This window comes from Geotrypetes seraphini, chromosome 2 (assembly GCF_902459505.1).
Source record: "Geotrypetes seraphini chromosome 2, aGeoSer1.1, whole genome shotgun sequence".
In the NCBI taxonomy this organism is placed as follows: domain Eukaryota; kingdom Metazoa; phylum Chordata; class Amphibia; order Gymnophiona; family Dermophiidae; genus Geotrypetes; species Geotrypetes seraphini.
In genome coordinates, this window is record NC_047085.1 from 484,877,634 (window position 1) to 484,901,863 (window position 24,230).

The following is a 24,230-nucleotide window of genomic DNA, read 5'->3' on the forward strand; positions in this document are numbered from 1 at the left end:
TCTCTTGATGTGTGTTTGTGTACATGTATAAAATGTAGTTCTATATTTATGCTTATAAACCTCATTTTTACAGGAATTCATTGTCCAAGTTGTTTCCACCAGTGTGGGATTCGGATATAGGAGATAATGGAGATTTCCTAGGGCATTCTTCTAAGAACACTGTTGAGAACATTAATTTCACAAATTTAATTGGCACACTTGGTTATCATCAAGAACATATGCAAAATGTACCTGGCATAGAAAGTTTGCAGGGAGGATTTGAAGACCTCAGTCTTGTGGAGTCCTGGCTTTCTCCTCCTGGGAATGTCCTTCACCCACAAAATCCTACATTTAAAAAGAATGCCACCATCCAACAAAATGGGTTTGAACTACAAAATGGAGGATTCAGTCCTGAAGATTGCAACAAAGTAAACTTAAATCGTGATTTTGAGAAAAATAGTCCTGATTTCCGCATTTTATCTCCTCAAAACAGAATTAAGGATAGTACAAATATTCATAAAGAACACTGGAAGACTAATAGAGTAAGAAACAAGTTTATGAAAAATGGCTCAAAAGATCAAATTAAGTACTCTAATAATATCTCCCATGCTTCTTTTGATAATACTTGGAGCAGAGCATTCCATGAAAATCAGTTGGTTTCTATGAAATATGAAGATCAAGGCACTCATATATCCCAAATGTCTAACTATCCATCATTGATCCACTTTAATGAACAATTACCTAAAGACAATAATTACTCTGGAGTGATGAATGGAAAACATCACACAGACTGCTCCAAGAACAATAACGGTAGCTTTCCCATTAGAGATAACTTTGTAAATGTTGAAAATAAAGCTCACCTGGGTCTTAAAGATGTTTTGCCAAAGTCCCCTGAATATGATTCATCTTCAAATGATATACCACAAAATGGAAATCAATGTTCTTCTTACAGTGGGCATATTTGGTTGGATGGAAAAGCCTTAAGTGCAACTTCTGCATCAAATGTCATGTCTGGGAATCAGACACAAGTGGTAACGAGCCCTCAACTATCATCAGGTGTTTCAACCATGTCAAGCGGATCTCCTACACATAATTCAGTAGCTCAACCGTTGTATTACTCACAGTTATCACCAGTGCCTACTTCAGAGAAAGATGGAAGATCACAAATTCCAACTACCATCCCTTGTAGTTTGGGGTGTTATAACACAGTTAATCACAACCAAAAATGGAATAGATCAGTTGGACATTCCCACTTTGATACTGTGGCTAATAAAGATCAATATAGAAAAATGTCAACAGGCTTTTCCCCTAACTGGACATCTCGGCAGCAATTGGTGAATAATGACCACAGACTTAACAGAAAACAGATGCAGGATGACAGAAGAGGCAGAAAGACCTGGATTCCCCAGCCAGGTTTAGGTCAGAATCGGCATCGGTTCAATGTTTTGCAAAACAAACAAGAGCAAAATGGAGGCAACATGTCTGATTTTATTAATCCTTCTTTTCTTCATTCTTATCCATTGATATCAGATTTTACTCAGAATCCCAATTTTTCTCCATTTAATCCGCATGCATTTCCTGCAGCAGCTAACTTCGGTTTTCCCCCATCATCATTTCCGTTTTCAGAGATTGTTGATCTTTTTCACAGTGACTTTAACCACTTGAATCCCTTTGTTAATGATTTGCTTTATGGAGAAATAATGACGCCATACCTTGCCTTTCCAACACCTTTTAACAAGTATAAGCCTTTAAGAAATCGTAGTGGACCAGCTAATGAACTTCACACCTGGTTAGAAGAATGTTGTGAACAGTGGAGAGCATTGGAGAAAGAAAGAAAAAAGGTAATTGTTAAAAAAAAAAAGCTCATTGGGAGTTCCCTAACACCTTGTAATATATTTTCCAACCACATTGTTTTATTAATATATTTAATTTGGTTTTAATGCAGTCAGTATTTTGTAAATTATGTGGACTTGATCATTGCCTTTACCCAACCTGAGCTCAAAGCACTTGACATTTCAGGTACAGCAGGCATTTCCTTGCCTCATAGGGTTTACAATATAATAACTAGAATTGCTAATGTATGTTAATGCATTAATATGTGTTTGTGATTTAGCATAAATTATTTAATGCAAGCTTCATTATTTTCACTAGGTCCTGTTTACTAATAATTTGCATTAAATGTAGATCAACAGATTGGAAAATCAAGCCCTAAGTTTTAGCTAAAGCATATTTCAGATGAATCAGTAACTTAGTTTTAATTAAGATAGAGGGTTTTAATTAAGATAGAGGGTTTTAGCACGAACTGGTATGGTAAATGCTCCGACACTCATAGAATTCCTATGAGCGTTGGAGTACGTAACCTTGCCGGCTGACGCTAAAATTCTGTAGCACAGCTTGATTAAAGGGGAGAGGGGGGATTAGGGACATGATAAAGAAAAGTTTTGCACTTTTCCATGTGCTAAATACAAAAGTTAGTATGGTACATTTAAAGCCTTTATGCTAACTCAGTGGTTCCCAACCCTGTCCTGGAGGACCACCAGGCCAGTCAGGTTTTCAGGATAGCCCTAATGAATATGCATGAGAGAGATCAGCATATAACGGAGGTACCAGGTATGCAAATCTGCTCCATGCATATTCATTAGGGCTATCCTGAAAACCCGACTGGCCTGGTGGTCCTCCAGGACAGGGTAGGGAACCACTGTGCTAGCTGTTAGGAGTGTTCCCATCAAGTTTCCATACAGTTCCTGCATAGAAAGGTTCTTTACCATGTGTTAAGTGTACTGTATTTGCAGTTAGTAGGAATGCACTAACCACATCCTGCTTGAGAGGCAATAAATGCAACTACACTACTGCATAAGCATGGTAAAGTACTCCGTTCCAACTACAATATGAAGTTATGTCCATTCTCCACCTATAATCCACCCCCTGACACAGCATGCAGTTAGTGTGTGAATTAGGGCAAGCTGTCATATGAGAATTACAGAGTTTGTGTGCTGACAGTGCATGCTAGTTTGTATGTTAACTGCTTAGTGCACATTTGTAAACAGATTTATCCTAGGACAAGCAGACAGCATTTTCTCACATATGGGTGACGTCATCCACAGAGTCCGGTACAGACGGACAGTCTGAAAAGTGGAATTGTCACTTAAAATTTTTAGAGCTTTATGACTACCCGCAATGTGCATGCGTGACTGCCTTTTCCACCTGTGGAGGCTTGAGGTACCTCAGTTCTTCATTGCCTTCCTGCTTCGTGTAATTTTCTTCTTTTTTTCATTTGGTTTTATTTCCTTTCGTTAAAGATAAGTAAACAAAACTAAACTAAACCTTAAGTAAGAAGAGAAATCTTTATTTTTTCCTGTATCTTAGGGTTTTTTCCTCGGCAAGTTTCATGCTGCGAAATTGAGTTTCATAGCACCGAGAAAGCTTTTCCGTCCATATCAAAACTTTTAATGGGTTTTAAGAAGGGCAGTATGTGCCAGTGGTCTATTCCTCTAACCGACCCTCATAACGGGTGGCTTCAGTGTTTAAATCCTGGACTCTGCATTGAGACTTGTACTCAGTGTTCCTCTTTAAAATCGTGCTCTCTTAAGATCCATCGAGTATAGCAGGAACAGTTCTTCGGCGCGACCATGGACATTGCCAGATCTTCTTAGCCGTCAACATCGACAGCTTTGATATTGGCATTGACATTGACTTCAAACTTCTAGCATCAGGGGAGTCGGCTCAGAAGCATCCACTCCCCAACAAGGGTCATAGGTCTCTACAACATCGAGTCTCTTGATGCAGACCAATCGATGACACCGACGCTCCCCAGCATAACAGGTTGTCTCTCCCTCATGGTATGCATCCTCATCAAGGTCATCCAGTTTGAGACACCCTGCTGCACCAATGGTACCAGCTGTTGAGCCATAAGTACCGGTGCATTCTTTTAAGGCATCACAGGTCTAAATGGCATCAACTCTTTTGATGCAGACTGAACAGCGATGTCATCGTTCTTCTTTTACAGGTTGTTTCTCCTTCACGCTGAGCACTCATCAAGGCACCCTCTTGAGACAACCTGCTGCATCGAGGGTATTGTCTGTTGAACCATCAGTACTGGTTCATGTTCTCTGGAGGAAGTTCTTCCGGAGGGAGCTCAGTAATATGCTTAATTTGAACAAAATGCTGTTGCTAGCATTGACTTCCTTGGTACCGCCTCATTTAAGCATAGTGCTACAAGGCTTCAAGGTACCAATGTCATCTGCCCATCGGAGCATCATGCTACTTCTCAATGGATCTTCTCCAAGATTGATGTTCTCTGTTGAAAATTTGATCCACTGCTTCAAAGCATCGGCTCTCTTCTTCAATGAGATGTTCCAGGCTGAGGTATTATCCTTTCCCATCTTGTCGATCTTATGCATCTGACTGAACAAGAGATATTCATAGATCCATATCATCAACTTCATCGGATCGGTACCGAGGACTTAAGATTTTTCGAAGACACAAACTTTTCTATAATTCAAATTTCCAATGGGACCCAGACGGTGCACTTACTTTCTAATAAGCCTGAGTCTTAAAGCATTCCTTTCGAACTGTTACAGGAACTGCCTTTCGGAAGAAGATCTTCTTCAGTGGATCTTTCCTTTCTTGGATATATTTGGCACCTGAGCATAGCACTACCTGTTAATTTGGAAGCTGACATTGAACCTAACGCTGAGTTCATACATACTTGGGCTTTGATGAGTCTCCCAAAAAGCTTCTCAGGTTGCCATTATATGGCAGGCTTACTGAGATGCCGTTCAACAAATTGGGACAAACCTTTAAGTCATATGAGGTATTTGTCATAACATCTGAGGCATTTATATGTCATAACATATGAGGTATAAGTCATATGAGGTATTTGTGTAACTCTTTGCTTGTCATTTGAGAATACATTCAAACTGTTTGGGAGGATTCACTTTGTGAAACATGTTCCTACTTCATAATATAATGGAGTGGAGAACTAGCTTCCTGAGTAAGGAGGACATCGCCATCTGAGTAAAGAAATCTGAAATAAGATGGAGGCTAGGCAGGAATTTTCCAGGTCGAGCTCTTTCCATCTTGCAAAGAGGAACTGCTGCTACTCAAAGACACACAGGAGAAAAAAAAGGCCTGTGAGAACACCTCTGTCACCTCTCAGTACATTATTGACCAAACTTGGTGATCACACTTTCTGTGAACCAGCTCTGCACTGTGCTACAATAGCATCATTGCCCATGTTGTATAAACTAGTTTTGGATTCCTATTGCAAAGAGGGGAGCCTGCTTGATTCTGCCCATCTCTCTTGCGTGAAGACAAAGAGATGCCTTCTACTCCAGTAGAATGGAGCTTGACTCTTCTTGCCATGGAACAGCTTTTAACTTCTGTGATAATCCATGACATCTACTGTGATAGTCCATGACATCTACAATGTTGCAGTGGATCGCCTACGACATGAAGAGACTCAGTTTCAGTTTTACCGCAGACTGGCAGAAACACTTATTAACATCTAGCTGACATCAAGGGAAGCCCAGTTCAAATCCTACTACTGCTCCTTACAGTCTTGGGTAAATCACTTAACCATTGCCTTAGACATAAAATAATGATTGTAAGCCCTCAAGGAATAGGAAACTTCCTCCTGTACCTGAATGTAACTTACCTAAGCTACTACTGAAAAAAATGTGTGCTAAATTCAAATAAATAAATAATAACACACTAGACCTTTTAATTTATTTAGCAACTGGCTTTTGTAGGTCCATATAGTGTGTATATTTTACTGTAAAATTCTTAACCCTGTGGTGATTTTTTCCTTAGACAGAAGCTGATCTTGCAAGAAACTTTCCTGGAAGGCGAGTATCTAGCTCAAACAACACACACGTTTCCAGACTTCCCCTTAATCCTTCAAGAGTAGATCGCTTAATTGTGGATGAATTACGAGAGCAGGCCAGAGTAAGTGAATTTGAATGAGAAAGCCCCCCCGACCCCCATTATTTTGCATTGTAGCTATTGAGATGCAACATTTGAGCAGATAAATTGAAAAAAATAAGGACATTGTGGTCTTTCAGTTGTATTCTGTGACAACTATTCCTAAGGAGGAGTCCTGAAACAGGGTGCCTCATTGAGCAGAAAAAAATGCCACCTATGCAGCGATGACTCCAGTCGTGGTACATGGGCTTGTCGTGCCACTGAGGCTTGCTCACATCTGAGAAGCTAAAAGCTATGCTCTCTGTCGTTTCACTACCAGCAGGGCCTCCCAAGGTAGACAGATTTCAGTGGAGATGTCAGACTATAGATGTACCACCCATCTGGACAGCAGCAGATGAGCAGTGTTGGAGGCAGAGAATCGTGTCTGATGCGACAGTGGCAACAACATCAAATTTATACTGTGCAGAAGAAAGGCCCAACAATATACTTCTGTATTTTGTCACTAGGACTCGAACATGAGTCGATGGCACCTAACAACATGCAGCATTGAGTAATATGAACGTTGAATATATTCAGATGTTTGGCTGTCTTTATATATTATTTAAGTTGCAGCTTTAAATGTACCATATGTTCTTGCATATAACGCGCGCGTTATATGTGGTTTTTACATACCGCGCACACCCTTGCGCGTTATACGCATGAGCGCGTTGTACAAAATTTTTTTTACATAGTTCCCCCCCGACGTCCGTTTCAACCACCCGCAGGACCGCTCGCACCCCCACCCCGAAGGACCGCTCGCACGCACCCGCATCCCCACCCCGAAGGACCGCTCGCACACACTCCCACCCGCACCCCCACCCTGAAGGACCGCTCGCACCCCCACAGCCTCCAGACCCCCCCCATCATGTAGAAGCTCCTACCGGTGTCCTGCTGCTTCCTCTTGGTGGTCCCGACACCCGACACGATCGGGGCAAGAGGGAGCTCAAGCCCTCTTGCCCCAGCCAACCGCAGCACCCCCGACACGATCGAGGCAAGAGGGAGCTCAAGCCCTCTTGCCCCCCCGACACGATCGGGGCAAAAGGGAGCCAAAGCCCTCTTGCCCCGCCGACTCCCCAACTCCCCGACAATATCGGGCCAGGAGGGAGCCCAAGTCCTCCTGGCCCTGGCAACCCCCCCCCGCTAGTTGTTCGGGCCAGGAGGGAGCCCAAACCCTCCTGGCCACGGCGACCCCCTACCCCACCCCGCACTACATTAAGGGCAGGAGGGATCCCAGGCCCTCCTGCCCTCGACGCAAACCCCCCTCCCCCCAATGACCGCCCCCCCCCAAGAACCTCCGACCGCCCCCCCAGCCGACCCGCGACCCCCCTGGCCGACCCCCATGACACCCCTACCCCCCTTCCCCGTACCTTTGTGTAGTTGGCCGGACAGACGGGAGTCAAACTCGCCTGTCCGGCAGGCAGCCAACAACAGAATGAGGCCGGATTGGCCCATCCGTCCCAAAGCTCTGCCTACTGGTGGGGCCTAAGGCGCCTGGGCCAATCAGAATAGGCCCGGGAGCCTTAGGTCCTACCTGGGGGCGGGGTCTGAGGCACATGGGCCCAAACCGACCAGGGGGTTCGCGGGCCGGCTGGGGGGGCGGTCGGAGGTTCTTGGGGGGAGGCGGTCGTTGGGGGGAGGGGGGTTTGCGTCGAGGGCAGGAGGGCCTGGGATCCCTCCTGCCCGTAATGTAGTGCGGGGTGGGGGTAGGGGGTCGCCGTGGCCAGGAGGGTTTGGGCTCCCTCCTGGCCCGAACAACTAGCGGGGGGGGTCGCCAGGACCAGGAGGACTAGGGCTCCCTCCTGGCCCGATATTGTCGGGGAGTTGGGGAGTCGGCGGGGCAAGAGGGCTTTGGCTCCCTTTTGCCCCGATCGTGTCGGGGAGTCGGGGGGGCAAGAGGGCTTGAGCTCCCTCTTGCCCCGATCGTATCGGGGGTGCCGCGGTTGGCTGGAGCAAGAGGGCTTGAGCTCCCTCTTGCCCCGATCGTGTCGGGGAGTCGGGACCGCCAAGAGGAAGCAGCAGGACACCGGTAGGAGCTTCTATATGATGGGGGGGGATCAGGAGGCTGTGGGCGTGCGAGCGGTCCTTCGGGGTGGGGGTGCGAGCGGTCCTGCGGGAGGGGGGTGAATCGGACGTCGGGGGGGGGGCATCAGGCTTTCAGGGTGGGGACAGGACTTCAAGGGGGGAGAGGAGAGTCGGGGCGGGCGAAAGGAGAGTCGGGGTGGCCAGAGGAGAGTCGGGGCGGGCGAAAGGAGAGTCGGGCAGCGACGGGAGAGTCGGGCAGCATGCACGGTATACGGGTGTGCGCGGTATATAAAAATTTCTGTACATAAATTTGTGTTTTTCGCGCGCTATACCCGTGTGCGTGTTTTACACGGGTGCGCGTTATCTATGTGAAAATACGGTATATGTTTTTGAATGCCTCCAAGATAGAGTGAACATTTACAAATCTTAGGGAGAGAATTTGAAATTCATTTGAACATATGGACATTTGCTTTTGGGTTACCAGTGGATCTTATAGTTCACACACAATCTAGGAGACATATGATGGTGAGAGTATAAATTGCATTCTGAAATATTGATGCTTTCATTATTAAATCTTATTGAACTGACTACATTGGTTCATATTCCGAGGTTTCTATTACTTCACTATTATTTTATTGATTTAGTTTGTATTTTTGAAGTAATACTGCACATTCCATGAATATACATACAGGGGCTCATAATCAAAAGAGAAAAACGTCCAAAAACCGGCCTAAGTCAGCACTTGGATGAACATTTCTCAAAAACGTCCAAGTGCCGATAATAAAAATGGGTTTTGGACGTATTTCTAAACGACCTAGGCCTTCATAGTGCCGCTGAACGACCAAAGCTAAACGGGGTGTTTCGGGAGGTGTGTCGAAGGCGGGAGTTGGGCGGGATGTGGGCCAGCTTAGACTTAGTCGTATAGCATGTATAACCAAAAGTTTTACAACAGAGCCTAGACGGAACTTGGACGTTGTGACTTAGACCATGTAAAACGCCTCTGTGCAGCACAACTAGGCTTTCCTATGCCAGGCGGCCAGGTTAGGGACCCATAGAGAGGTGGACCCATGCCCATAAGCCCCTGTAATCACTGCATTGATATTGAAACATGCACTCCCCTATACACCCCCAAAACCCTTTTGTACTGGCATATAAGTGGCTCCTGCAGCCTGTTTAGGTGCCATGTCTGGGTGTGCAGTCCATCACTTTGCAGACCCCTCCCACATCCAACAGGACTTGTTCTAGGCATTTTGGACTTGGACGGAAAATTGGATGAAAATGTGGTATAAAGATGGACGATTTAGTGGCTTGGATGATCAGATCGGCAGGACGTATAATTAGACGATTTTCGAAACAAAAAAAGTTGGACGTATCTTTTGAAAATGTGTCTTAAGCTCTTTTTAACTTTGGATGACTTGCGAGATGGACATAAACGGACTTAGACGTCCCTTTCGATTATGCCCCTCACATTGTTTTACTTTGCTGACCTAAATATGTTACTAGAAATGTTTATTTTCTTTTAATTTGGTATGCTGTGGAATCAGGCATGCATTTTGGGCTTTGCAGAGAAGGCTAATTTTCAGCCAAGGTTACCTACACCAGAGTTTGGCTGCTACTTCATATCTACATAGGTAGATCGCTTTTGAAAAATTTCTTTATAGATTTTTAACAGTATCTGCTTAACTCAGTTGTTTGCAGCCTTGGTCTTCAAAAGCTGAAACCCTGACAGGTTTTCAGGATTTCCTCAATGAGATCTATTTACATGCACTGCCTCAATTGTATGCAAATAAATCTCCTGCATTATTTATTTGAGAAATCTTGAAAACCTGACTTTGTTGTAGCCCTCAAGGACCTAGGTTACCCACTTCTGAGTTAACTCATAACTGAGCACTAAAGATTAATATGGTAGTGTTTCCTGAAATATTTTTAAGTTTAATTTTTTTTTTTTTTTTTAGATAGTCATGTTAGTAGAAAAAATGGAAAAACTGCTTGGTTCTGCTGTACATGGTAACATATCTGCTACCCTTGAGCATCATTTGGAAGCTATTCTTGTCACACAAGCAAGACGCAAGGATGAGATTGTTAATGCTGCTAATCGTCAAAGACAGGCAGTACCTCGCTGTAACAATGAGAAAGGTAAGTGTTCCTTTCCAGAGATGATAACCTTGAGGTCAGCCCTCATTCAAGTACCAGCCAACCTCAGGGAGCCAAAAGCAGCATCTTTACTAAAAAGGAGGTAGAACTTATCCTATCATTCAAAGGACTACAGAACAACATTCCTAGGTTTGTCAGTTTCTTTCAATGATCCACGCTATAGGGGTATCTTATAACCAAAGACTCTTGTTTCTTATAGGCATTAATCCAAAACTACTTTGCAAGAGTGTATATTATGAAAATATTTAGCTACTGCTTTGGTCTATCATCAATTGAAACTGAGGCCAAAGTCCCTCAGTTGATTCTGAAGAGGGACCTTGAGCCATCGTAGCATCTAATACGAGGAGGATTTTTTGCTCTAGAAAAAAAAATCTGAAGTCAGAGAAATTCAAATGCTAGTTTTGAAAAGATAAACAAGGAGCAGATACCAAATCACAATTATAACAAGATATTGAGGATTAATAATCAACTTCATCCAATTTCTTATTAATATATGCCATTTTATAACTCATCAACTAAACTACTGGGTAAAAGTAGAACATTGAAGTTCCCAAAGTGTAAAACTCAACACCAAAACTTTTTTTGTTAATTTATGAGCTTTATTTAGAACTTTTTTGGAGTTTGTTCTACACTACTAAGTACACTTGAGATTTTGTTGAAGTCTATTTCATCCCCTTTCTACCAAATGAAGATGGTGCAATGATAGACGACTGAAAACACTCACAGGGGAGCATTCCCCGACTCGTGATTTTCTCACCATTACACGGTTCTGAGCACCGCTTTGGTTACAAAAGCTGAAATAGTCAAAGTTCCTATTTTTTGTTTTGGTGTTGATTTTATAACTCTGAACATCTGGCTCTACATCTGTCTTAACTCCCGTGATGAATTTTTTTGCCACTTTTGTTCAAGTTGGCATAATTGATGCTTCAGTAGGAGTAATCCTGGATGATATCATTTATTTCTAACTACAGCAGAGCATGTGGCTTCAATAGGACTCCTTTACAAAGCCACAGTAGGGGCGGCTGCTGCGGTAATTGCTCTGACACCAATAAGGATTTAATGGGCATTAGAGCATTTGCCACGCAGTACCACGACTTTGTAAAAATAAAAGGGGGGGTAGTCTCTAATATTTATAATTCACCTGCAACAAAATTGGAAGAATTGTTTATCTACTTTCTTAGTAAACCTGATGAGAATACTCCTAAAGTTTATTTATTTATTGTAATTTATTAACCATCTTTATGAAGAGATTCACCCAAGGCTGGTATAATTCAGCATAAAACTTACAATTTTGTTAACAGCATAACAGTAGCAAAAAGACCAAATATATATATACTAGTCTTTAAGCCCGTTACATTAACGGGTGCTAGAACATATGTGTGTGTCTGTCTTTTTTTCTCTCTCTCTCCTTAGCTGCTTTCTTTCTTTCTGCCTTTCTTTTTCCTTGGCTGTCCATCACCACCCCTTGCCTGCTCCCCCTGTCCATTTTCCCTTCCTTTTACCTCCACTGTGTCCACCACCACCCCTTCACTGCTCTCCTTATGCAGCAGCAGCCCTTCTCCCTTTGTTTTACCTCCCCCCTGTCCAGCAGCACCTCTTTCCTTCTCCCCCTGTCCAACATTAGTCCTCCGTTCTTTTTTCTTCACCTCCCCTGTCCATCAGCATCTCTTTCCTTCTCCCCCTGTCCAGCAGTAGGCATCCCTTCCTTTTTTTATCCTCCCTCCTCCTTCTTATCCCTATGATACTCTTACCTTGCTCTGCCCCTGATCAGAGGTTCCCGACAGCTGCCCAGTTGCACCCATTGGAAAAGTTCCCAGTACCGCATCCCGCACCCCTCCTGACGCGGCTCCCGCTGTCCTTTCTGTCTGTCTCTGTCCCTGGCCCCCTTTGCCTGTCTGTCTTTCTGTGTATCTCCCTGACCCTGTGTCTTTCTTCTTTCCTTTCTGTCTCCCTTCCTCCCTCTGTCTGTCTGTCCAAAGCACCTGCCCCAGTGTATTTCTTATTTTCTTTGTGTTTCCCTTCCTCTCTCTGTCTGTCTGTCCGTCCAAAGCAGCATTCCCTTCCCCTCCATTTCCCTCCCCCCCCCCAGTTCCCTGTGCAGCAGCATTAGCGTTTCCTCTACCCCCCCCCTGTCCCTTCCCCTTCCCGCGGGCCGGACTACAAAGGTGGTGATTCCAGCAGCGCTTTTATCAGTCTCCACACGCTGCTTCGGGCCCTTCTGCCCTGATTTACTCTGGCACGTCCCTGATGACATCATCAGAGACGCGGCAGAGCAAATCAGGGCAGTAGAAGGGCCCGAAGCAGCGTGTGGAGACTGATGTACACGCTGCTGGAATCGCCATTCGGGCCCGCGGGAAGAGAAGGGGGTGGGCGGCAAAGGCGAAACGGAGATCGGCGGCGGCGACAGGAGAAACGGAGAACGTCGTCTGGCTGCGGTCCGGCTTGTGGAGGCGATCGGGTGGTGACATATTCGCGCGCATGCGCACTCCTTCGGCCACAGACCTACAGCGCACGGAACACGCAAATAGGACTGCGCATGCGCGAGTTAGCCTTTTATTATATAGGATGATTTTTTAAATACAATGAGGTTAAGTCAAAATCAGTAAATTGAAACTTATCCATGGTAGTCCTATAAGTATTAATAATTGTAGTATTAATACTTGTAGGATGACCATGAATAAGTTTGAATTTACGGATTTTGACTTTCTCATTCATTGTATTTATGTTTATATTTGGTTTTTTACCACCGTTATGCCGTTAACAAAATTGTAAGTTTTATGCTGAACTATACCTGCTATACCTGCTGGTGATTCTCTTCATAAAGGTGGTTAATAATTCCCAATAAATAAATAAACTTCAGGAGTACTCCCATCAGATGTACTAAGAAAGCATTTAAAAATTCTTCCAATTTTGTTGCAGGTGAATTTGTAGAGACTAAGGAAGTCATATGCTGCGCTGTAGTTAGAAAAAATGGTATCACCAAGGTTTACTCTTACTGAAACACTAATTATGCCAACTTGAAAAAAAGTGGCAAAAGAATCATTACAGGAGTTAAGACAGATGTAGAGCCATAAGCAAGTTTTATTACTCAAAGGTTCCGAGTTATAAAATGGCATATATTAATAAGAAATTGGATGAAGTTGATTATAATCCTCATCATCTTGTTAAAATTGTGATTTGGTATCTGCTCCTTGTTTATCTTTTCAAAACTAGCATTTGAATTCCTCTTGACTTCAAATTTTTGTCCTAGAGCAAAAAATCCTCCTCTTGTGGAAGAAAGCTTTTGTTTAGATGCTGCGGTGGCTCAAGGTTCCTCTTTAGAGTCAACTGAGGGGTTATGGTCTTGGATTCAATTGGTGACAGACAAAGCAGTAGCTAAATATTTTCATAGTGTACACTCTTGCGTAGTAATGTCTATAAGAAACAAGAGTCTTTAGTTATAAGGTACCAACTATATGGAATTCTTTTGAAAACTTGGGTTTTTGAAAATAATTTTGGTGATTTATAGGTTGTTTTAATTTCTGGTTTATATTTAACGTTTATGACTTGATTGCTTGATAAAATTGAATTGATATGCTTTGAATATATCATGTGTATTATACCTATTGTAAGTTTTTCATTTTTTTTAAATGTAAACTGCTTTAAAACTTGTATATTAAGTGGTATTTGAAATCAGTAAATCAAATCATAATGTTTATAGCTGGGCATAACTCAGATGAGAATTTAGGTTCACTGAGGACAAGCTGGATTCACAACATCATGGAGCCCATGTGCGAAAACTTCTCCAGCTTTGTATATGCTAGAAGCTTTTGTGTTCCTTCACTGTACATGTACACTACTTTAACCTAGGACAAGCAGGTAGCATATTCTCACATGTGGGTGACGTCATCCACGGAGCCCAGTACAGACAGTTTTAAAGTTTTTAGAAACTTTACAACTGCCCACAGTGCGCATGCGCCTTCCCATCCAGCGTAGGCGTGTGGTACCTCAGTTCTTTGTTCTCCGCGGAACAAAGAAGTTGTGTTCTGGACTTGTCCAGTTCACATGCCTCCGATCCACTGTATTCTCGGCTTTCAGCCATTCTTTTAGACCTTATTTTAGTCTAAGCCTTTTTCTTTTCTTAAAAAACCCCCCAAAGTTAAGTTTTCTTTATCGTTCTCTCACAACTGTCTTATGCCCCTTTAGAGGGTTGTTTCTGCCGTTGCGTGAGGTGTTTCTTAAGGCTTCTAGCCTTTGAATTTCTTTTTTCGGAACTACGTTTAAACATTGAGTTTAACTTTGCCAGTGCTATTTTCCCATCCATGTCGAAGCCATTGATGGGTTCTGAAAAGTGCTGTGAGTGGCCTGTATCCTTAAATGACCCGCATAACTGGTGTTTGCAGTGCTTAGGCCCCGAACATCGTGTGGAATCCTGCCTGTGCTGCTTTACTCTAAAGAAGCCTTTAAAAGTGAGGCACCTCCAACAACTTTTTCAGGTTGGCGATGGATTCCAATAAGCATTCTGACCTGCATCTGCATCAGCATCGGATGACATCCCGGCATCGGGGAAGCCAGCTAAGAAGCCATCCTCTTCCCAGCCAATGTCGCAAGTCTCTTCCACGTCGAGTCCCTTGATGCAGGCTAAAAAGCGACGTCATCGATCTCCTTCTCCATAGGGGTTGTCTACTTCTGGCTGTGCATCCTCACTAAGATCACCCACCCCGAGACACCCTGTTACACTGATTGATTCAAAGAGCAACTCAAAGAGTTCTTTTGGCAGGAGTTTGGAGACATCCTCAGGCTGTATGCCCTCGGCACCAGCACAGTCTCACATCGAGGCCACAGGGTAACAGATCTCCATTGAGGTATCGATCAACATCACATCAATCGTCTTGTGAACATTGACGCTCTTCATCAAGACATCAATCCCCTGCCTCTGAACATCACTCTTCATCGAAGCACAATCGTTCTTCCTCGAGGCAGCACCATGTTTCTTCGATGCATCGTCATTCTTCTTCGACTAGATGCTCTGCATCAAAGCATCGATCCCATGCTACTGGAAGTAAGAGACCTTCCCATCATTCTTTTTCTTCCTTCTCTTCGGAGAGATACCGAAGGCATCAAGGAGCATCGTCTCACCAATCTCACCATTCTCCTCTTCATACATCATCATTCAAAGAATCCTGAAGTTCGAGTGGTTGATTCTGACCTATCTCAGCACCCTACTGATTCTGAGTGTGACGCCACCTTTTCTGATCCAGAGTCCTATAGAATACCATTGGAGTCTTCTCCTACTCCTCCAAGAAGGAGGTCTCCTCCAGAAGGACTTCTTTCACTAAGTATGTGAGACAGTTGGGACAGGCTTTACCAGTCAAGCTAGAGGCAGACACTGAGCCCAGAGCAGAGCTCTTAGACGCCTTGGACTATGATGAGCCACCTAAGGAAGTTCTCAAGCTGCCTTTACATAGTCTCCTAAAAGAAGCCTTGTTTCATAATAATAATAATTTTATTCTTATATTTAAATGTTTTTATTGAAAATTTCCAAAATAAACAGACCTCTCAAGAACAAGAAATGTACAGCAGAGCATAACAAGTGCACCCCACCCACCCCTCCACCCCCCCTCACCCCCCACCCAAATTCCACAATGAGGATGTAATCCATCTTCCAGAGAAATGAAAAGTCATGGGTTTAACAAATTATAATTTTATTCTTATATACTGCCAAAGCCATAACTGTGAAACTTCTTTCACGATTATTGCAGCTCCCAGGAAAATTGAAAATCTCTATAGAATAATTTCCTGACCAGGGTTTTACAAGCTGCAGCTTCAACATCAATTGCTGCTTTTAGAGTCCATCCTCAAGAAGTCTTCTAGCACCAGGGTCTATGCTTTCGCACCACCTGGTCATGAGGGTCGTACCATGGACAAATTTGGATATCAACTCTATCAAAATTTGATGTTGGCCAGTAGAGGTTTTTTTTTTTCCCATTATTTTTTATTTTCAAATTTTTCATAAAGTGAACAAACTATTAAAATACAATTGATGAATATACAATATCACTTTTATATCTAATACATCATGTTCTAAATATATTTTTTCTCCCTCTCCCTCCCCCCACCCTTCTATTACTTTTCATTCATATATTACATATTATATATCATATTATATCATATTATGTATACATTATTTTCACTACCTCCCCTCTATGTGTGTCACTAAAAAATTATTAAAAAGAAGAAAAGAAGAAGAAAAATTCTATTGTTTATTCATTGCAATATTTTGTCAATGGCCCCCATATTTTTATAAATTTAATATATGTCCCTCTTTGTATTGCTATTGCTCTTTCCATTTTGAATATATGACAAATTGTATTCCACCAAAATGTATAATTTAGGTTATTATAATTCTTCCAGTTATTGGTTATATGCTGAATGGCAACTCCTGTCATAATTAATAAAAGCTTGTTATTTTCTGGTGAAATTTGACTTTTTTTCCTCATCATCATTCCAAATAATACTGTATCATATGATATTGAAATATGATTTTCCATCAATTTATTAATTTGTGGCCAAATTGAATTCCAAAAAGTTTTAATGTAGGGACAATGATATAATAAATGATCTAATGTCCCTGGTTCCAGATTACAGTGCCAGCATTTATTGGACTTAGAACTGTCTAATTTTTGCAAACGTGTAGGGGTCCAAAAAGCTCTATGTAATAAAAAGAACCAAGTTTGTCTCATAGATGCTGACACTGTACATCTTATTCTCCAAGACCAAATTAGTGGCCATTGAGATGCATTAATTTGATGCTTAATCTCAATGCTCCAAATATCTCTTAGACCATTTTTTGGTTTTTTATTCAAATATCTAGATATTAATTTATACCACAATGCGGCTTGATGTCCTAGGAAGTCTGCTTGAAAACATAAGAACTTTAAACTATATTGATTATTTAAAGTTTTCCATTCAGGGAACCCAACCTGAATTGCCTGCTTCAATTGCAACCATTTAAAACTTTGTGTTTTATTAAGACCAAATCTATGTTGCAATTGTGAAAAATCCAGCAGTTTACCTTCTGAAATAACATCGTCTAGAGATCTAATGCCTGCAATAATCCAGTTCTTCCAAAGGATTTGAGCTCCGCCAATTTTGATCTTGGAGTTTATCCATATAGATTGATTAGTTGATTTGTTTATTGGGATAGGTGTTAATTTATCAATAAACCTCAACGTTTTCCAAGTATCCATTAATATTTTATTTTCTCTATATCTTCTAGGTATGTTAATACTTGGCAAATGAACTAAATTTAGGGGAAACATAAGGCGCCATTCTAAATATAACCAATCTGGTGCATTATCCATAAGTTCTGGAAGGATCCAATACATACCCTGACATAAAATATAGGCTTGATGGTACCTATAGAAATTTGGAAAATTTACCCCTCCCTCCTTAATTGATTTTTGCAAAGTTACTAAAGCTATTCTAGGTGTTTTACCAAGCCAAAGAAATTTTGTTAAAATGCTATTAAGCTTTTTATAAAAGGACCCCTGAAAATAAATAGGTATCATACTCATTTGGTAGCAAACTAAGGTAACATCATCATTTTAATAGTTTGAACTCTTCCCCACCAAGAAATATGTAATGGGTTCCATTGCTCACATAACTCCGTAACTTTTTTTAATACATATTTTTCATTCTCTTTTACAGTATCTTCAATTGTATTTTTAACTTGAATGCCAAGATATTTAAATCCTTCTTCTTTCCATATGAATGGAAAAGTGTCAAATAATCCTTTTACACAATGAATATTTAAAGGTATAATTTCAGATTTATTCCAATTAATTTTATAACCTGAAAATTTGCCAAACTTATCAATTAATTCCAATAAAGAAGATAAGGTAGACTCTGGATTTCTCAAATAAAGTAAAATATCGTCAGCATAAGCCGAAATTTTATATTCCATATCTGAATATGGAATACCTTGTATCTCCCTCGTTTGCTGTATTGCTAACAATAAGGGTTCTAATACAACATCAAATAACAAAGGAGATAAAGGACAACCCTGTCTAACTCCCCTCTGCAATTGAAAACCATCAGATATCTTATTATTAATATTTAATCTTGCAATCGGGAAGCTATACAAAGTTTTTACCATTTGTATAAATCCAGAACCTATACCAAACCATTCTAAAGCCTGATACATAAAATTCCATTCTACCCTATCAAACGCTTTTTCTGCATCCAATGAAACTGTAAAAGTCGGTTCATCCATTTTTTTTGATAAATTTAACATATGAAACAATAATCTAGAGTTATTAGAGGAATGTCTTTTAGCAACGAAACCCGTTTGATGCATATCTATAATATGTGGGAGAGCTTTGGCTAATCTCAAAGCTAAAATTTTCGCCAAAAGTTTATTATCCACATTTATCAAAGATATAGGCCTGTAGTTTGAAACCAAAGTAGGATCTTTATTTGGCTTAGGCAAAACAATTATTATTGATTCAGCCATAGTACCTTTAATATTACCTTTTATAAGTTGTGTCTGATATAAATTTAGTAAATATGGGGAAAGGACATTTTGAAATGTTTTGTAAAATTCTACTGTATATCCATCACCACCTGGAGCGGATCCAACTCTAAGAGATCTCAATGCTGTTTCTAATTCTTTTAATGATATAGGTTCATCTAAACTCCGTTTTATATGATCAGGGATCTTTGGTCCATTAATAAAATCTAAAAAATTTTTACCATCTTTTTGTCTCTCAAAATAAGGCTCGGAAGAATACAGGTCTTTATAAAATTTCAGAAATTGTTTTAAAATTATATTTGTTTGATTTGTTATTATGCCATTATCATCTTTTATTCCATTTATATTAGTTCTTCTTTTTTTTGCTTTAAGATAATTTGCCAATAATCTTCCCGCCTTATTAGAATTTCCATAATACACTGTTTGCTTGGAAAACAAATCTTTTCTTATCATTTTTGAAGTTAATTCATTATATTTACCTTTTGCTTTCAAAAGAGCTTGCAAAACTTCATATTCCCATTTACTTACCAATTTAGCTTCTAATATTTTTATTTCTTTTTCTAATTCTATATATTGTATTTTAATCTGTTTCCTAATAAAAGCTGAATATGATATAATATTACCCCTCATAGTTGCTTTAAATGCATCCCATACATTCTCAATAGATGTATCCTCCACTAAATTTATTTGAAAGAAATCATTAATTTGTGTTTTGAAATTTTCCAAAAATTTGTCATCCACAAGCAATGCATTATCAAATCTCCAAAGAGGTCTACCATTCTCTAATTTATCTAATTGTAATTCTATCCATACTCCCGCATGATCCGATATAATAATAGGATCTATGGAAGCTTTAATCACCTGTTGCACTTTATTTGTTGAAACAAAAATATAATCTATTCTTGAAAATGATTTATGAACCTGTGAACAAAATGAAAATTCCTGATCATTAAAATGAAGAATAGCCATATATCTTTCAAATCACATGATTGAGCCAAATTATCTAAACCTAAAGATTTTATACTTTTACCTGGTTTTTTATCTAATAATGGATCCATTACAGCATTAAAATCTCCAGCCACCACTAAATTAGAAGTAGCCAGTGGTAATAACATATTCTGTAATTTTTTAAAAAATTCTGATTGATTCGAATTAGGGGCATATATATTAAACAACGTCAGGGCATTATTTCCCATACTTATGTCAATATGTATCCATCTTCCATGTGGATCTGAATTTATTACCTTAATCTTGGCCATACATTTTTTATTTATAAGAATTGCTACCCCTGCTTTTTTACCCTCTGCTGGAGCAAAAAAACATTCTTTTACCCACCCACCCGTTAGTTTCTGTGATTCCTTTGTATTAAGATGGGTCTCTTGCAGACAGTAAATATCCGCATTTTGCTTTTTTAAAAATTCTAATACTTTTTTCCTTTTAATTACATGATTCAGGCCATTGACATTAATAGAATATATCTTAAAAGACATTATATATTCTAATACTTATCATTATAATCTTTTTCCCTTCTTCTTTCATATTTAAAATCCAAAAAATATTCTCAATAACACACATATTTACCCCTAAAGTATCCAATCCCTTATTAATCTTTTTTTTAATCATTCTAATAAATCTCATCTTTTTCCCTCCCTTTCCCACCCAATATAATGACTGCTTAAGGACACACATTGGAACAGCAACCCGAACATTCCCCTCCCCCTAGGCAACCAATATTCAATCAATATCCCCTTCAATCTATCTATATTAATCTTTACTATCTGTAATCATTTTTTATTCTTAACATTTCATTAGTGTATCTTTGTTCTTTCATCAATTTTAATTTATATTTCCTAGTATTATAGTTTACATCATACATTTATATCTTAAACATATATTTAATATGGTATTGATATTTTTCCTATATCTTATACTTTTCTCTTTATATTTTTATTGTTTTTTCTTTAGTTCATGTTTTCCTTTCTTCAGTATTTCAATGTCTCATATTTTTATAATTTTTCACAAAGTCATCGAAACCAATTTTGATGTTTTATGTTAAAATGTCATAGGTTCTGATTTTGAAAGAAAAGCTTTTAGTTTTTCTGGGTCTTCAAAATATAAAGATTTGTCTCCAGATGATACTCTCATTTTTGCCGGATAATATAATCCGTATTTATATCCCTTTTCTTTTAGTTGAGGTCTCATGTCTAATAGTCTCTTTCTTTTATTTGCTGTGTTTTTTGCAAAATCCGGCAAAAACCATATTCTGGATCCTTTGTAGTTTAGATTTTTGTCTTTCTTGGCAGCATTTAATATTTCTAATGCTTGTTGGTATCTAAGCATTTTGAATATTAGTGGTCTTGGCCTGCCTTTATTTTCTACATTTTTTACTGGGATCCTATGCGCCCTTTCTATTTCTAGTGGTTGTTTTAAGTCCAGTTGTAATATTTTTGGAATTAAGTTTTCTAGAAATTGTATAGCATTTTTTCCTTCTAAATTTTCTTGTATTCCAAAAAGTTTAATATTTTTTCTTCTTCCTCGATTTTCATAGTCTTCCAGTTGATCTTTCAATTTATTCAGTTCCAGACTATCATTTTTGCATCTGTTTGCTTCACCTTCTATAATCTCCATTTTATCTTCTAAGACAGTTGTTCTTTTATTATTTACTTCCATTTGTCTATGGATATTTAGAATTTCTTCCTTCATTTCAGCCATGTTGGTCACAGTTTCTTTAATCATTTGTTTAATTTGTCTCAATTCTTCCATAACTTCTGCTTTGCTCAATATATCAGGTTCTTCAGCAGGAAGTGGGATCTTACTTGGTGTAACTTGATCCTGCTTCTGTCTTTTTGCTGACATACCAGCTTCATTTTTATTTTGTCTGGTAGTTGCCATGTTGTTGTTTTCTTTTTCCGTGGAGTTTACTTTCTTCACAGATGTAAGGAGACACAAAAATCTCTTTAAGTCACTATTCCCAGTAGTTTATCTTTGATATCTTGCTATATCAGTTTAGAAGAAACAGTGAGGAAATATCAAAATTTTTAGTTCTCCTTTCTTAGGTTTTGTTTCAGTAAAAGAGAAATTGATCCCCCTCCTTTTCTTCAATCCCCTCTCTCTCAGGATTTCGTTTTAACTTCGGTAGCAGAAATTTTCTCAACAGTTTTTTCTTGTCAGTTATCTGCTTCAGTGCCGCACTGAGAGAAAAAAAATCAAAGTCCAAAAGGGGAAACTCTTCTCTCCCTTTCTTTGTCTTTAGGTAGCTCAGTGCCTTCAAGCTCTTTCAAACTCGTCTGTCACCTAGCCTTCTGCATTGCTTCACTTAGCTCAGAAAAAAAAAAAAAAAAAATGGCGCTCCTTCTTATTGGCACTTTCTCTCTCAGGTTTTCTTTTTTTTTTTAGTCTCTATAGAAGAGGGCAATAACTGTCACAAGTTTAATATCGAAGGAATCGGCTACAAGGGGACAAATCCACCACCATTCACTGTAGCCTGTATTTAATCTTTTGCCGTTTTATTGAAAGAGTCACTTACTTTTCGCCCTCAGGGTCCCAGTTCAGCGTCGGTCAGAGAGGGCTGCTTCAAACCGCCACAGATCTAAAAATCCGTTGACAGCGGTTTCACACCAAGATTCCTCTCTAACTTCCTCCACTTTCAGTCTCTCTCTCTCAATGCTCTACTCTTAGTTAATATCAAGTTATTGTCATTTACCCTGTGAGCGATTTGCTGACCTTTTTCTCGCCGTCTATCAAAGGAAAAAACTTCAAACAGTCAGTGTCGTGAAAAAATCGTCAAAAGGGAGACAAACCTCCTGACTTTCTTTCTTTAGATCTCCACTTCAGTATCGGCAGCACGCTTTTTTTTTTTCCGGTGATTTTAAGTTTCTTTTATCTTTTCCCCGACTGCTCTCAATATCGTTTCTCTCTATCACAGAGGAGAAAGACGCTTTCAATTTTCTCCTGGCTCTTTCTCTCAAGCTTTGCCTCAACTTTATCGTAGGAAGGAAATATCAATCAGTTACAGGTTTAATAACAGCAGGAAATTATTTTCAATAAAAATTGGTAAGAAGAAGATATATTTTTCAATAATCTTTTGCCTAGTTGAAGAGGAGCGTCGCGATCACACATCCATTTGTGTTCGCGTTAAGCCACGCCCCCTCGGCCAGTAGAGTTTTAAACTATAATTTTTATATGTCATTCTACTTTAAACATCTGGTAAAAAAAAAGTTGGCTGAGTTTGAACAATACATTCCCATAGAATGCCTGGAGGAGTATCAGTAGACTACTCATAATCTTTTTCAAACTCGCAAATATATGGCCTAGACAATGTTTAATGCCTTTGAAATGTCATCCAGGGCATCAGCTACGTCTGTGGCAATGAGACGTTTAGCTTTGCTATGAGTCTCTGACATGGACATCAATTTACAGGACCAACTAGCCAATATTCTGTGTCTGGGTGAGGAGCTTTTTGGTGAGAGGGTAGAAAAAGCTACCCAAAAGCTCACTCAACATAAGGAAAACTGGAATAGATCCAAAACTAAATCCCAGTCATCTGTCAGCTCCAAAACCAGTTGCATATGCTTATAAAAGGCGATTTTGTGCTACATCTTCTTCGTCCAAGTCACCACAACAGAAGAGGCAAAAACAGCAATGTCCTCAAACATCAGTCAGCTGCTCCTCAAAAATCAACACAGTCTTTTCGATGTGCTTTTAGAGAGTACAGCCAACTTATCTCCTACACAACCTCCTCCTCAGCCTATTGGAGGTCAACTACAATTTTACCATCCTCGTTGGGCTCTCATTACAATGGACGCTTGGGTCCTAAAAGTCATCACAGAGGGTTATTCTCTTTACTTCGAAACACTCCCTCCAAATCACCCTCCAAGAGAGTCCTGTTTCACATTACAATAGACGTCATTTCTTCTTCAGGAAATTGAAACTTTGCTTCAACTAAATGCCATTGAAGTAGTTCCTCCTTCACAGAAAAATCAGGGATTCTACTCCAGGTATTTTCTAATTCCAAAGAAGACGGGAGGTCTTTGTCCAATTCTCGACCTCTGAAACTTTAACAAATATCTGGTCAGGGAAAAGTTTTGCATGTTATCCCTTGGGACCCTTTACCCCTTCTGGATTGAAACAAATGGCTATGCTCTCTAGACCTCAAAGTGGCGTACATGCACATACCCATACATCTTGCTCACAGAAAGTTCCTACGATTTTGTTTGGCTCATCACTTTCAGTACAGAGTTCATCCATTTGGCCTTGGGTCTTCTTCAAGAGTGTTCACCAAGTTCCTACAAAATCACAGGCTCCAAGTTTTTTTCATAATTGGACGATTGATTAATAAAAATGGCATCGCGTCAAGCAGTGCTGTTCGCAACAAACCTGTTGATAGCATTTCTTCAACATTTAAGGTTTGAAGTCAACTTTCAAAAATCTGAACTTGAACCCTCCCAGCGGCTTCAGTTCATAGGAACATTTTTTGACACAGTACATCAAAGGGATTTCCTTTCACAGCTAAGACAAGACAGGCTAATTATTCTTTGCAAACAGGTCTGTCTTCTAGAAACCATTTCAGCCAAGCAAATGATGCATCCCTTGGGTCACATGG

At 40.0% G+C, this 24,230-nt stretch overlaps 1 protein-coding gene across 3 annotated transcripts in view; it reads left to right on the forward strand.

Moving 5' to 3' along the window:
- LOC117354380 (meiosis-specific coiled-coil domain-containing protein MEIOC-like) overlaps nucleotides 1-24,230 on the forward strand; it is a 101,144-nt gene that overhangs the window by 65,097 nt on the left and 11,817 nt on the right. For all 3 annotated transcript variants that reach the window (XM_033931798.1, XM_033931799.1, XM_033931800.1), the window contains exons 4-6: nucleotides 74-1,820; nucleotides 5,791-5,925; nucleotides 9,918-10,098. In XM_033931798.1, coding sequence (XP_033787689.1) covers nucleotides 74-1,820; nucleotides 5,791-5,925; nucleotides 9,918-10,098 — 2,063 coding nt within the window. The remainder of the gene's footprint in view (nucleotides 1-73; nucleotides 1,821-5,790; nucleotides 5,926-9,917; nucleotides 10,099-24,230) is intronic.